At 45.2% G+C, this 13,323-nt stretch overlaps 1 protein-coding gene across 1 annotated transcript in view; it reads left to right on the top strand.

Moving 5' to 3' along the window:
- The window catches only part of Ptpn18 (protein tyrosine phosphatase non-receptor type 18), a 29,869-nt gene extending 17,558 nt beyond the window's left edge, over positions 1-12,311 (top strand). The window contains exon 13 of the mRNA XM_021197592.1: positions 12,238-12,311. Coding sequence (XP_021053251.1) covers positions 12,238-12,311 — 74 coding nt within the window. The remainder of the gene's footprint in view (positions 1-12,237) is intronic.
- Positions 12,312-13,323: the final 1,012 nt, after the last annotated feature.

The raw sequence follows: 13,323 nt of genomic DNA on the forward strand, positions 1-13,323 counted from the left end.
GAGAGAGAGAGAGAGAGAGAGAGAGCGCGCGAGAGAGCGAGAGAGCGCTGTGGGGGACTGATCATGCTGAGAGGCAGCTGGGAGCAGAGAAGGGTCAGGGTGTTCTATTTAGAGCATGGGGGCTGGGGCTGACCACCCTGGAGTAACAAAAGGAAGAAGAGGAGGGATGGGGTGACATTTGGCACATAGGTTAATCTCAAAGCCAGAACTATTGAATTCCTTGAGACCAGCCAGGAAAGCAGTACATTCCTGGAAATGGGGAGCTGTTGCCCAAAGAGGAAGAACTGCTCCTCCCGAAGGAAGAGAAACCAACAGAAGTTAGCCAGGATGGCTACCGTTAATAGGATTAATTCTGAGCTCAGTGAGCACTGTACAGGTCTTAGCGGCCCTGTTTGGGAACAGGGGGTGACTGTATTGAAGTCTAAGAGATCGAGTCTCTGGGCTCAGCAGATGGGAAGACTCCAGGCAATCTGTTGGCTGTCAGTTCCACCCTGAGTCAGATGGCTACTCACTCCTGACTGGTCTTTGCAGCCCGCCTTCTTCGCCTTTCTCCTATTCCCCTTCTGCTCAGAGTAATGGCCAGACTGCTCAGTTTGTTACTTTTATTGATATTGAATGGTAACTTGACAGAATCTAGAACCGCCGCATAGGCGGCAAACATCTTTTTAAGAGGGTCTGTGCATCGTGTGAACAGAAGTGGGAGGACTCACTGTCAGGAAGGCCTGGGGTCCTGGACTGAATGATAAGCAAGCAGGCTGGACACCGGATTCATCTCTGCTTCCTGACTGCAGATGGGATGTGACCAGCCGCCACCTGCTCCTGCCGTGAGTTCCTCGCCATGACAGACTGTACCCTGGCCTCAAATAAAACCTTCCTTCCTTAAGTTGTGTTTGTCAGGCATTTTGTCCCAATAATAGCAAAGTAAGTAATACAGGAAGTAAAAGTCTGGTCTGGGGAAAGTCTTAGGTGGTTTTTGATCTCCTTCTGAAGAAATGAGATTCTGTTGTGTTGCTTTTATGTTTGCTTTGATATACTTGAGACTAAACCTTGGGCCTCATGTGTGGCAGCCTGGTGCTTTATCACTGAGCTAGACCCCTGGCCATCTTGTAGCTATTTATTTATTTATTTTTAAAGTATAAAAACAATTATCTCCATGGGCGTTGTCTTAGTTAGGGTTTTACTGCTGTGAACAGACACCATGACTAAGGCAACTTTTCTTTTCTTTTCTTTTCTTTTCTTTTCTTTTCTTTTCTTTTCTTTTCTTTTCTTTTCTTTTCTTTTCGTTTTTCGAGACAGCCTTTCTCTGTGTAGCTCTGGCTGTCCTGGAACTCACTTTGTAGACCAGGCTGGCCTCGGACTCAGAAATCTGCCTGCCTCTGCCTCCTGAGTGCTGAGATTAAAGATAAGGACAACATTTAATTGGGGTTGTCTTACAGGTTCAAACAGTCCATCATCATCAAGGTGGGAGCAGGGAAGCATCTAGGCAGGCGTGGTGCAGGCAGATCAGAGAGATCTACATGTTTCATCTGAAGGCTGCTAGTGGAAGACTCCGCCCCTAGGCAGCTAGGACAAGGTATTAAAGCACACACGTACAAGGCCACACTATCCACCATTGCTGCTCCCTGGGCCAAGCATATACAAACTATCACAGGTGTTTTGCCTGCTTGTGTGTCTGTACACTGTATGCAGAAGCCAGAGAGGCCTTCAGATCCCCTAGAACTGGAGTTACAGGTAGTTGTTAGCTTCCAATTGGGTGCTGGGATTCAAACCCTGGTTCTCTAGAAAAGTAACAGGTACTTTTACCCACTAAGCCATCTCTCCAGCTCCTATTTACTTATTTAGCTCATTAGTTGTTTTGAAACAGGGTCTCATGTAACTTTGATTGACCTTGAAATCACTCTATAAACAAAGGCTGGCCTTCAAATCCTAATTCTTCTGCCTCCACCTCCAAAATTCTGAGATTACTTACTGTAATCATGCTTGATTGACAAAAATACTTTTATTTTGGGACATAGTCTCAGTGAATTTTCTCAAGCCAGCCTCAAACTCATTCTTTAGCCCATACATATCTTGAGGGTTTTTGTTTTGTTTTGCTTTGTTTTGCTTTTTGTTTTGCTTTTACCAGACAAGGTTTCTCTGTGTAGCCTTGGCTGTCCTGGAACTCTCTTTAGTAGGCAAGGTTGGCCTCGAACTCAGATACCCACGTGCCTCCTTGATCGGCAGGAAACTCGGGGTTCCGGTTACAGGTGAGCAAGGAGTTGGCATGGATGACAAACAAATATGGACACAGAGAGTGTGTATTTGAATGTATTTTTTTCCAAGCAAACACCAGCATTTTAATATAGAAGAAAAACAAGAAAGTTAGGCGAATACATCCACCAAGGTATATCGACACAAAACAAAGAAAATGCATACATAAAAAGATGATGGGAGCCAGGCAGTGTTTACAACTGAGAATAGGAACAACTCTTAATTAAGATCAGCTAAACACAGAAGCCAGGTGAATGCTTTGATGCAATGCTAGTCTATTGTTAAACCCACCACCAGGGTTCCTTGAGTAAATACTTGATTGTGCTATTCCTTTGGGCCTAGTGACCACCCCCCCCCCCACACACACACCAGGGGATTCCATTCTCCTAACCCTCTCCTACTATAACCCACCTTCTTCCTCGGCCATTGTGTATTCCTGTGTATGGGTATGACTCAGCTAGTGTTCTAACTATTTACTGTATAGGCTAGCCCTGAGCTTTCTAGCTCATTCAAATAAATTGTAATGCCTGATTATTTTCACTGTCTCTACTAGAGGTAAATTTGAATGTTACTGAATAGGTGACATTCTTACTGAATTCCAAGCTCAGGGTGGGCTCAAGGACTTTCTAGGACATTAGAACACTGGTGGAGGCTTAGTTATATGTCAAAATCAATTTTTTTGTTGTTTTTTTGTTTTTTTGAGACAGGGTTTCTCTGTATAGCCCTGGCTGTCCTGGAACTCACTTTGTAGACCAGGCTGGCCTTGAACTCAGAAATTCGCCTGCCTCTGCCTTCTGAGTGCTGGGATCAAAGGCGTGCACCACCACGCCCTGCCCAAAATCAATTCTTAAAGACACTTAAAATAAAACAATACTGAAAGAGAGCACACGGATCCATACACCAGACTAACGCAGGACAGGTTTTGAGTATACGTGCTATGAGAATGCCAAGCTTCCTGGAGGGTAATCCGTGAAACTCTTTGCCTTAGGACTGCTTCCAGGTTTCTAGGCCTGTCACAAAAGTCACTACTGGAGTGGATGTAGTACCTCTGCCTCCTGAATTCTGGGAGTAAAGGCTTGCACCACCACACCTGGCTATAATCCTTCTGCCTCAACCTCCCAGAGAGCTAATAGTAAGGCTTCGCTACCAGGCCTAGCTGCTGCTTCTTCTTCTTGTTGTTCTTCTTGTTCTTGTTCTTGTTCTTGTTCTTGTTCTTGTTCTTGTTCTTGTTCTTGTTCTTGTTCTTGTTCTTGTTCTTGTTCTTGTTCTTGTTCTTNTTGTTCTTGTTCTTGTTCTTGTTCTTGTTCTTGTTCTTGTTCTTGTTCTTGTTCTTGTTCTTGTTCTTGTTCTTGTTCTTGTTCTTGTTCTTGCTCTTCTTCTTCTTCTTCTTCTTCTTCTTCTTCTTCTTCTTCTTCTTCTTCTTCTTCTTCTTCTTCTTCTTCTTCTTCTTCTAGGAAACAAGACACATTCTTCTTTTTCTTGGCAACATATGGCCAACCATATTTGCTTTCTTGCTTCATTAAGCAACTATTACTTAATCCTCCCTTTGAGACCTGTAGAAGAGGATACTGACTTCTGTAACTAGTCAGGTGGATAGAGAAGAGAATCTTTATGAAGTCAAAGAGTAAAGCTTAATGATGGGATCGAAACCTGAGCTAACACAATAGCTAGTGAGGATGCCTTCCGGACGGAGGCCCCTCAGAGCATCTGGGTTGCCAATGGCAAGTCTTGGGTTGGTGATATGGGTGTCACCATCCAGGCTCCAGGTGTTGCTTGGAGCTGAGGCAGGACACACATTTGTGTTTTGCAGAACTTCTTCCAGAGTTGTGACAGGAACCTGGAAAGGTAGGCTTTAGTCTCTAATTCTCAGTGACCCCCCCCCCCCAAGTCAAGAAAGTATGAGAGAGATGAGAGATTGGAAACTAGTTTGTGGATTTATAAGCATATGTCAGGAGGAAGCAGAGGGGATGAAATTTTGGCAAGGACTGAAAATAAGCAAGGCAGAAAATAAGTGGTTTAGAGATCGGGAGAAAATAGAGCCAAGACCATAATCAGGTCTTAGGAGGAACCAGGGTATAGACTGTGATTTTTTTTTTTCGATGAAATGTCAGATTTGTCAATCCATCCCCTGTGTGATCCCTACTTAGAACATTTGTCTGTCTGGCACCTTAAAATTGTGTGTGTGTATGTGTGTGTGTGTGTGTGTGTGTGTATTCAGAAACCAGTACTTGACTACCTTATTTTTAGAATTCACTCTGTAGACCAGGCTAGTCTTGAACTCACAGAGATCTAGCTGTCCCCTGCCTCCTGAGTGCTAGGATTAAAGGTGTGTACCACCACCATTCAGCATTCAGACATTTAAAAATATATGTATTATTAATGTTTTCCTCCATGAACCTATATCCATGGGAGACTCTGCATCATTTTATGGAATGATGCCTATCATATTATAATTTAAACAAAACAAGTAGAAACACAAATAGCCAAATTAATGCTTGAAAATGTGTTCAACATCTTTAGCTGTCAGGGAAATGCAAATTAATACTCCTCTGCAAGTTTGTCTTGTCTCAGCCAGAATGTCCAGCATCAAGAAAACAAAGTGTAGGTGAGGATGTGGGGGAAAGGGAACTCTTTGTCCACTGTGGGTGGGAATGTAAATTTGTGTGTCCTCTATGGAAATCAAGATGGAAGCTCCTTAACAGATTGAAAATAGAACTGCCAAATGCCCCAGCTATACCACTCTTGGGTGCAAACCTGAAGGACTCTTAGTTGACATGCTATGGATACTTGAACATCCATGCTTGTAGATATACTGGGTACTGTAGCCAGATATTAGAGCAGCGAAGAGATCCATCAACAGATGAATGTATTTTTAAAAATGTGGTACCTATGCACAATAGAGTCCAGTGCAGCCGTAGGGAAATGTTAAGGCGTGACATTTGCAGGGTGTGACTGGAACCTATTACTTACTCAAATGAAGCCAGACTCAGAAAGGAAGTAGCCACATCTATGTCGTTTGTGGTGCTTACATTTAAAATGGTGTATGTGTGTGTGTTTAAAGGCATGTGTCACTGCCCGGGCACACTTATCAGTTTTTTTTTTTTTTAAAGATTTATTGATTTATTATATGTAAGTACACTCCAGAAGAGGGCGTCAGATCTTTTTATGGATGGTTGTGAGCCACCATGTGGTTGCTGGGATTTGAACTCCGGACCTTCAGAAGAGCAGTCGGGTGCTCTTACCCACTGAGCCATAGCACCAGCCCATCAGTTTTTAAAACTTGAAAAATCACCATGTTTTCTCGATACCAAGTACAGGAAGAGGAAGCAATAAGTGGTCACTCAAGTGCCAAGTGCCAAGACATCAGTGCAAAAGGGCAGAGAGCAAACAGAGAACTGGCTTAGGACTGACCAGCCGAAGGAGAGAGGGTAGTGGGGCTTCTTCTACGGTTTGCACCAAAAAGGAGCCACAAAACCAAAAGCCGACCCAAGGGAAAAACATTTCCACGACTGGCTGATGAAATAAGCTTTATTTAGATAGGCCAGATGGCTGCCTTTCCCTAAGTTGGGGTTTCAGAGAGCAGTCCCTCTCTGGCTGCTTTACAGGGCAGGGTTAGAGTTGATAGCGAACAGGCTGTTGGGATGACTGGCTGTTAGCACCTAGCCAGAAGGAGCAGGAGCACGGAGGGCTCAGGGCTGTTTGTGGGGTAGATAGAGCGGGAATACATCAGGTGGAAGGGGAGCCGCCATAGGTGTCTAGGAATTTAGCAAGGCATTGGGGTGGGCATCCATTATGGGGTTACAAGTTCAGCATAGGTTGAGAACAGTTTGCAGGATTCCTCAGGTTTAGGAAGCAGAAGCTTATTCTTGTAAGGTGTGGAGTGTTAGTAACAATGTATAACAACGTGGCTCCTGTTTTGCTTTCAGTAGGTCTAAGCAGATGTGCCAGCTGCTTTTCTGGTTGTGGAGGTCAAATTGCTGTCAAGGAGCAATTTAAGGGAATAAGGGTATTTGGGCTCAGTGTTCAGGGCCCATAGTCCACCCTGGTGGGAAAGGCAGCTGGCCTCATGAGTAAGAAGTTGACAGATGAACGTTGGTACTCAGCTCACTTTCTCTTTCCTCTAAGTCCATCCCCATGAGGTCAGCTGCCCACACTCAGGATGGGTCTTTCCTTCTCTCATATGCACACATCACACACACACATACATGTGAATGAAAAGGAGGCATGTACCCACAGGGCATGGTGGTGCACAATTATCCCTGAACCCCAGGATGCTGAGGCAGGATGCCGAGATCTAGACTGAAACCCATCTGTCTCAGATACATAGAAACATTTTCTGAGTGCAGAAACAAAGAAGTGTAACTCCCCTCCCCCCCTTCTCTGTCCTAGCTATCCTGGAACTGTAAACCAGGTTGGCCTGGAACTCAGAGATCTGTCTGCCTCTGCCTTTGAATTAAAGGCGTGCCCCACCACCTGGCTGCATGTAACTTCTTTTAAGCTAGAGGGACTTAACTCAGTCTCTCATGATACACTAGTGCTCTACCAATGAACAACACTCCCCAAACACATGACAAGTACCCACTGTTTAATATCTGTCTTCAGTTTCTAAGGTACTCTCCCCTAACTCTCAAAATCCCACTTCAAAAAGTGCGGGATGGGGCTGTTTCTCTGTCCTTGACTTACTGTAAGGCATGTGGCCAAACTTGTGATCCTTGTCATTAAGATCAGCTCTTCTTGGGCAGGGATTTCCAAGTCTCTAAGTGAAGTTGAACAGGTTTGAGTGTGTACGATGACACTCAGATCCCTTGTTCATTTTTCCACTGCATCTTTCATCTTTTTCTGTGCATATTAAGAACAAAGGTTACCACCATCTTTATGGATAGGGTGTGTCTTAGGCATGGTGAGGGATGGACAGTTAGTTGGCAAGGTTAACATCTGTATGCTTTGATCCACTTATCCCACTTACAGGAATTTACTCTCTGGAAAGAGCTAACCCTTTAGCAGAAGGGGAGAGCTATATACCCAGTAATATTCATTGTTTTAAAAAATCGAGCCAGGCATGGTGGCATACGCCTTTCATCCAAGCACTCGGGATGCAGAGGCAGGCAGATTTCTGAGTTCGAGGCCAGCCTGGTCTACAAAGTGAGTTCCAGGACAGCCAGGGCTATAGAGAGAAACCCTGTCTCGGGGTGGGGAAAAAAAAGGAGGAATCAGCATTGAAAGTGAAACTGTTTTGAGACTGTGCAATGTGGGGTACAATGTGGGGTGCTTCTGAGTGCAGGAAGCCACAGGCAAAGCAGCCCCATAAGAACAATGGCCGAAGAGGAATCTGCCAATGGCCTCATGAAAATGACCCATTTCTGGAAGGGAAAATGGAAAATAGTGGGAGGAAGTGAGATGGGACTACCAGCAGACAATGAGAGGTCAGAGCTTTTAAATTCAGACTCCATTTTAGAGAACCTGACCCAAGTTTGAACTCAGGTAGACTAACAGGCTGGTACCTAGCATTAGTTTCAAAGTTGCCCTCTGTCTTAGTCATGGTTTCTATTCCTGCACAAACATCATAACCAAGAAGCAAGTTGGGGAGGAAAGGGTTTATTCGGCTTACATTTCCATACTGCTGTTGATCACCAAAGGATTCAGGACTGAAACACAAGCAGGTCAGAAAGCAGGAGCTGATGCAGAAGCCATGGAGGGATGTTCTTTACTGGCTTGCCTCCCCTGGCTTGCTCAGCCTGCTCTCTTATAGAACCCAAGACTACCAGACCAGGGATGGTCCCACCCACAAGGGGCCCTTCCCCCTTGATCACTAATTGAGGAAATGCCCCACAGCTGGATCTTGTGGAGGCATTTCCCCAACTGAAGCTCCTTTCTCTGTGATAACTACAGCCTGTGTCAACTTGACACAGAACTAGCCAGTACACCCTCTAACAAAACCTGAGCCTAGCTCCAGGTTCTAGGCTAATCCCCAACCAGACCAGCATCTCCAGGTTATTTCCCCAACAAACCTGCACCCCCAGGTTACAAGTACACTAATGCAGAGGGGAGCAGAAACTAAGTTTATGCTTTGACTCCCAGCATCAGCCAATTGTGTTAAAGACCACGGTAGCTTTCCAATTAGATGCTTGCACACTTACCCCCATTTGCTGCTTACTGTATAAAGCCTTGCTCCATAGATATTTAGGGGTCCCCATCACCAAAACTGTCCTGTGTGATGGGGCTCCCGAACTATCTTGAATAGAATAAAGTCCCCGATGTGAATTGTATCAGATTGGCAATTTGGGGCTGGGGTAGGGTGGGGCTCAACCCTTCCCTGGCACTACAAGGGCATCTGACCCCATTGCTGATGGCTGTGAGCCACCATGTGGTTGCTGGGAATTGAACTCAGGACCTCTGGAAGAGCAGTCAGTGATCTTAACTGCTGAGCCATCTCCCCAGCCTCCAGGAAATAATTATAATGGTAAACAATAAGCCAATCAAGAGATGGAGAGGGGTACAGGGAAGAGGAGAAAAGATGTGACTGGGGGTCTGCTAAAACTATGCTGTCCCCTGGGCTGCTCTGTGCAACACATCAAGCAGCAAGTGTCTGCTACACCTGCAGCTTCCCAGTTTCAGCCACAGTAACACAGCTTCCTGATATTTGTCTTGATTCTCTTCGTCTATTTTCTGTTACTATAACTGAATGCGGTTAGAATAAATAAACCTTGGAAACCTCCGACCATGGCCCTATGTGGAAACTTTGTATCTCCTGCCTCTGTTCCATAACCTAACCCAGTGGCCCACTATCGCCTGCATCCTGATAGCCTGGGGCAAGGCAGTCTACACCACTTAAAACAGTCTTGTCCGGACAAACTACTCCAGGAGAGAGAAAGTACAAGCTCTCAGGCCCTGCAGCCCAGTTTAATTCCCCATCCCCCAATACTAACCCCAAGCACTCCCTTCCCCTTTGGCAAGTACCCCTTTCCTGCTCTCTTTTCTGCCTCTCATTGTTTGAAATAAACAGCTCTGTCTGCTGAGATCAGATTGGTCTCTTTTCTGCCTCTTTAAGCCACCTCAGAAATCCAACAAATTCTTGCTGGTAATTTATAGAGAATAAAGGTTTGTTTGAGTCACTTAGTTTATGCAGGCAGAAATAACCAAGGTCCAGGGGTGGAATTTGGTAATGCCTTTTCTGTAGAGCCTTAAGGTGGGGCAAGACATGGCCTGGTGAAAGGGACACAAACAAGAGACCTGAGCCAAACTGTTTTCTTCAATGACCCGCTCCTGAAAGAACCATTAGCCCATCAGTCAATTAATGAATAATCTCATGAGTTACCGCTGAAGTCTCCCCTGGGAGTCAGGGAGAGGGCTCAGCTGTTAGGAGCACTGGCGGTTCTTGCAGAGGACTTGTTTGGTTTCCAGAACCTGCATGGTGGTTCACAAAAATTTGTAGCTCCAGTTCCAGAGGATCTGACCTCTTCTGGCCTGCAAAGGCACCAGGCACCCATGTCACATACAGTCAAAACACTTATCCACATAAAACAAGCAAATAAATATAAACAATTCTTTTAAAATGTTTCACCTGGTCCCACCCCTTACTACCTCATCACCAGCATTATATTTTAATGTGAATTTTAGTGGAAAGGACCATAACATCATAATACTCCCAATAATTTGTTTGGTCTACCTAGAGGTCAATTTGTGTGTGCGTGCTTGCATGTGTGCATTCACGTTTGTACGTGTACCCGCGTGTGCGTGTGTGTGTGTTTTTAGTGTGTGTGTGTGTGTGTGTGTGTGTGTGTATTTTCAGTGTGTGTGTGTGTTCATGAGCTCAGGTGTATATGCCAGAAGGTATTGTGACAGGAGTTGTTCACTTTGTGGTTTTGAAACAGAGTCTCTGTCACTGGGATCTGGTGTTCACTGTTGCATCTAGGCTGGGTGACCAGTGAACCCCAGGGGTCTGCTAGTCTCTGCTGTTCTAATTCTAACATTATAAGCAAATGTCACCATGGCCAACCTTTCTTGTGGGAGCTGGGGGCAAGCTCAGGTTCTCACATTTGCGAAACTCTTACTGACTGAGCCATCTGCAGATAAGCATAACCGGAGGTTTTGTTTTGTTCTATTCTGTTCTGTTCTGTTTTTTTTTTTTTTTTTTTGGAGTGCTGAAGACCAAAGCTAGGGTCTCATGCAACCTAGACAAGTTCGCTGTCATGGAGTTACATATCCTTAGCTCCTATTTTTCTTATGATTTGCCTTTGAGCTGGTTTTACATCTGATAATTCTTTTTATATGGTGTCGATTTAAATGACAGTAAAATTATAAAAATAAAAGTTTACATTAGCATCCTCTAAAATTGCCCCATCGTCCTGGGAGCACAGTCTCTGTATGGGTGTTATGCTTTTGCTGCATGTCCTGAGGTGGGTTTATTTGGGACCAGATTCAACAGGGGAACTTCCAGCTTGTTTGTTGCTTTGCTCTGGGCCCTGGGCCAGGTGAGTAAATGACTGCAATCTTGGGCTAGTGAGGCCTTACAAGCCCAGGCCCAGGAATCCAGGTGGTGAGGCTGACTTGCAAAATGCAAAGGGAACTGATAGTTTGTTTTCTTAAAAAGCCCCTTACAGGCTGGAGAGGAAGCTCAGCAGTTAAAAGCAGGCCTGTTCCTCCAGAGGACCCTGAGCTCTCTTTTTCTTTGTATGTGGCTTGTTGTTATTTGAATTCATGGTCTCTCCATGTTATCCTGGCTGGCCTCGAAATCACCATGTAGACTAGACTGGCCTTGAGTTCACAACTATCCTCCTGCCTCTTAAGGCCAGATTGCTGTTCCAAATGCTCACATATCAGGCAGCTAACGGCTAGTCTCTTTAGGGACCAGCACATACTGACACAAACATATAAAAATTTTTTTTTTCTAAAAATAAGGACAGGTAAACATTGAGATACACATCTTTAATCCCAGTGCTCTAGAGGCAGAACCAGGTGGGTCTCTGTGAGTCCAAGGCCAGCCTGGTCTACATAGTGAATTCCAGGACAGCCAGGGCTACACAGAGAAACCCTGTCTCGAAAACAAACAAACCTCACACACTTAACATGTGCTCGGGTGTGGCTCAGTGGTAAAGTGCTTGTCTTTTATCTATGAAGCTCTGGGTTCTTAGGCAGCACAGGGGTGTGGAGGGGGAGAGGAGGTCCTTCGACTGAAATTAAAGTAGAGAGGGCATGATGCTTAATACTCCGTGAGGATCTAGAGTCAGCTGGGAGACAAGCCTCTGAGTAGGACCATGTTAACTGATTAGCATTGCAAGACCAGGAAAGGGAGGAGGAAGGAGGGGAGGGGAGGAGAGGGGGAGGAGGGAGGGGAGGGGGAAGAGGCTATGGCGACAGTGGTGGCAATGATACTTCTGTTATTATTTAAAAAAAACAAAACAAAACACAAATGAAGTGCTAACATAGATTTTTTTTCGAAAAGAGAGGTGTATTTTATTCATATTTACCCAAGGTGATATGGAGAGCTCTCTGAACAAGGAGCTGCTCTCATGGGAGGAACGGTGTGTAGACACCCCAGGGTGGTCAGAGAGCTCGGTGAGTGAGACTTTTGGTCAGGTCTGTCCTAGTAGTCCTGAATGTGAGACGAGGAAATGTAGCAGATGAGCAGATGATGTTATTTTCTTGACTCAAACGTAATTTTATTTATTTATTCATTTATTTGTTTGTTTGTTTTTTTCGAGACAGGGTCTCTCTGTGTAGCCCTGGCTGTTTTCGAACTCACTTTGTAGACCAGGCTGTCCTGGAACTCAGAAATCTGCCTGCCTCTGTCTCCCGAGTGCTGTGATTTTCAATTTCTTTGCTTCAATTTGTTTAATAGACACACATGAACATAAAATTGTATGTATTAATGCTAGGTTTTGATACCTGTGTACATTGTATGATGTTAAATCAGGTTAAGTGTATTAATTTTCTCAGTTATTATTTCTAGAGGGTGAGATCTTTCGAAATCTTCTTCTATGTTTTTAGATTTCCAGCTCACTATTGTTATCCAGTCACGCTACTGTGCAATAGCTCACGAGAATTTCTACCTAAATTTCTAATTTAGTTTGTAAAATGGATTAGAAGTACGTGAGAACCAATTAGCAGAGTGTTATCAGTCTGGGAGGAGGGTTTATACCGGGTTGCTAAGGGGTTTCCACCTTGTCTAACAGTCGAATGAAGACATTCTCAGCCTCCTAACTTATGAGTGAAAGCTGCAACAGGCCATGTGTGCTCTAATCAACCCAGACCTCAACACATTTGAAACGTCTGCAGGGTCTGCGGGAAAGCTCCTGACCCACAGCTAGCTCCAAAGGAGAAAACATTCTTGATCTGCCTCTAAGGTTCTTCCCTGATGGCGACCTGCCAAGCGACATGCCTGGGAAGATTTCACAACTGCTGTCTCCAGGTTGGGTGGCCGAAACGGTAAACTGGGAAGTTATGGGACTAGAAAGAAGGTCACCTAACATTTGGGGCATGAAGATGGGCCCGCGGGATGGGCGGGGCCTGAGGGAGGGACGGGACCGGCGTGGGAGGTTCCTTCAGATTCTTCAGGCAATTTGTCCTACCCCGTCTGCTCCTCACCGGTGCTACCTTCAGAGACGCAGTGCAGATCCTCCAGGCGCTCTCCGGGAAACACAGAAGCCTTGGGCTTGCCGGTCACATACTTGGGGTCCTTTATCAGTTTGTAAATTGCTCCTCTCGTAGCCCCCTAAATAATTTATTTTGTATCAATTCCGGGATGTTGCTAGAGCTCAGCCTCCTTCCACTCCGACCATTGATTTCATCACCGGGTGGCTGTTGCGGTCTCTGCAAAACCCGCGCTCCCCTGACTTTCCGCTTGAGGACAGCAGTGAGTTGTCTGCTCTAGCTCCGTGCACGTGGCACCAGGCAGCAGGCCAGGTAGCAAGCTCAGTACCCACCCACCTCTGTTCCAGGTGCCTTCCAGGTAGCTGTGAACACGAGTGATTCTTGAAACGAGTCTGTAGTGTGGATACGTCCTCCTGTTTGCAGGTTAGGAAATTTAATCTTGGCCCTAGTAAGCACATTATTCAGGATCATACCGTTAGTGGT

Source organism: Mus pahari, chromosome 5 (genome assembly GCF_900095145.1).
Source record: "Mus pahari chromosome 5, PAHARI_EIJ_v1.1, whole genome shotgun sequence".
Classification (NCBI taxonomy): Eukaryota; Metazoa; Chordata; class Mammalia; order Rodentia; family Muridae; genus Mus; species Mus pahari.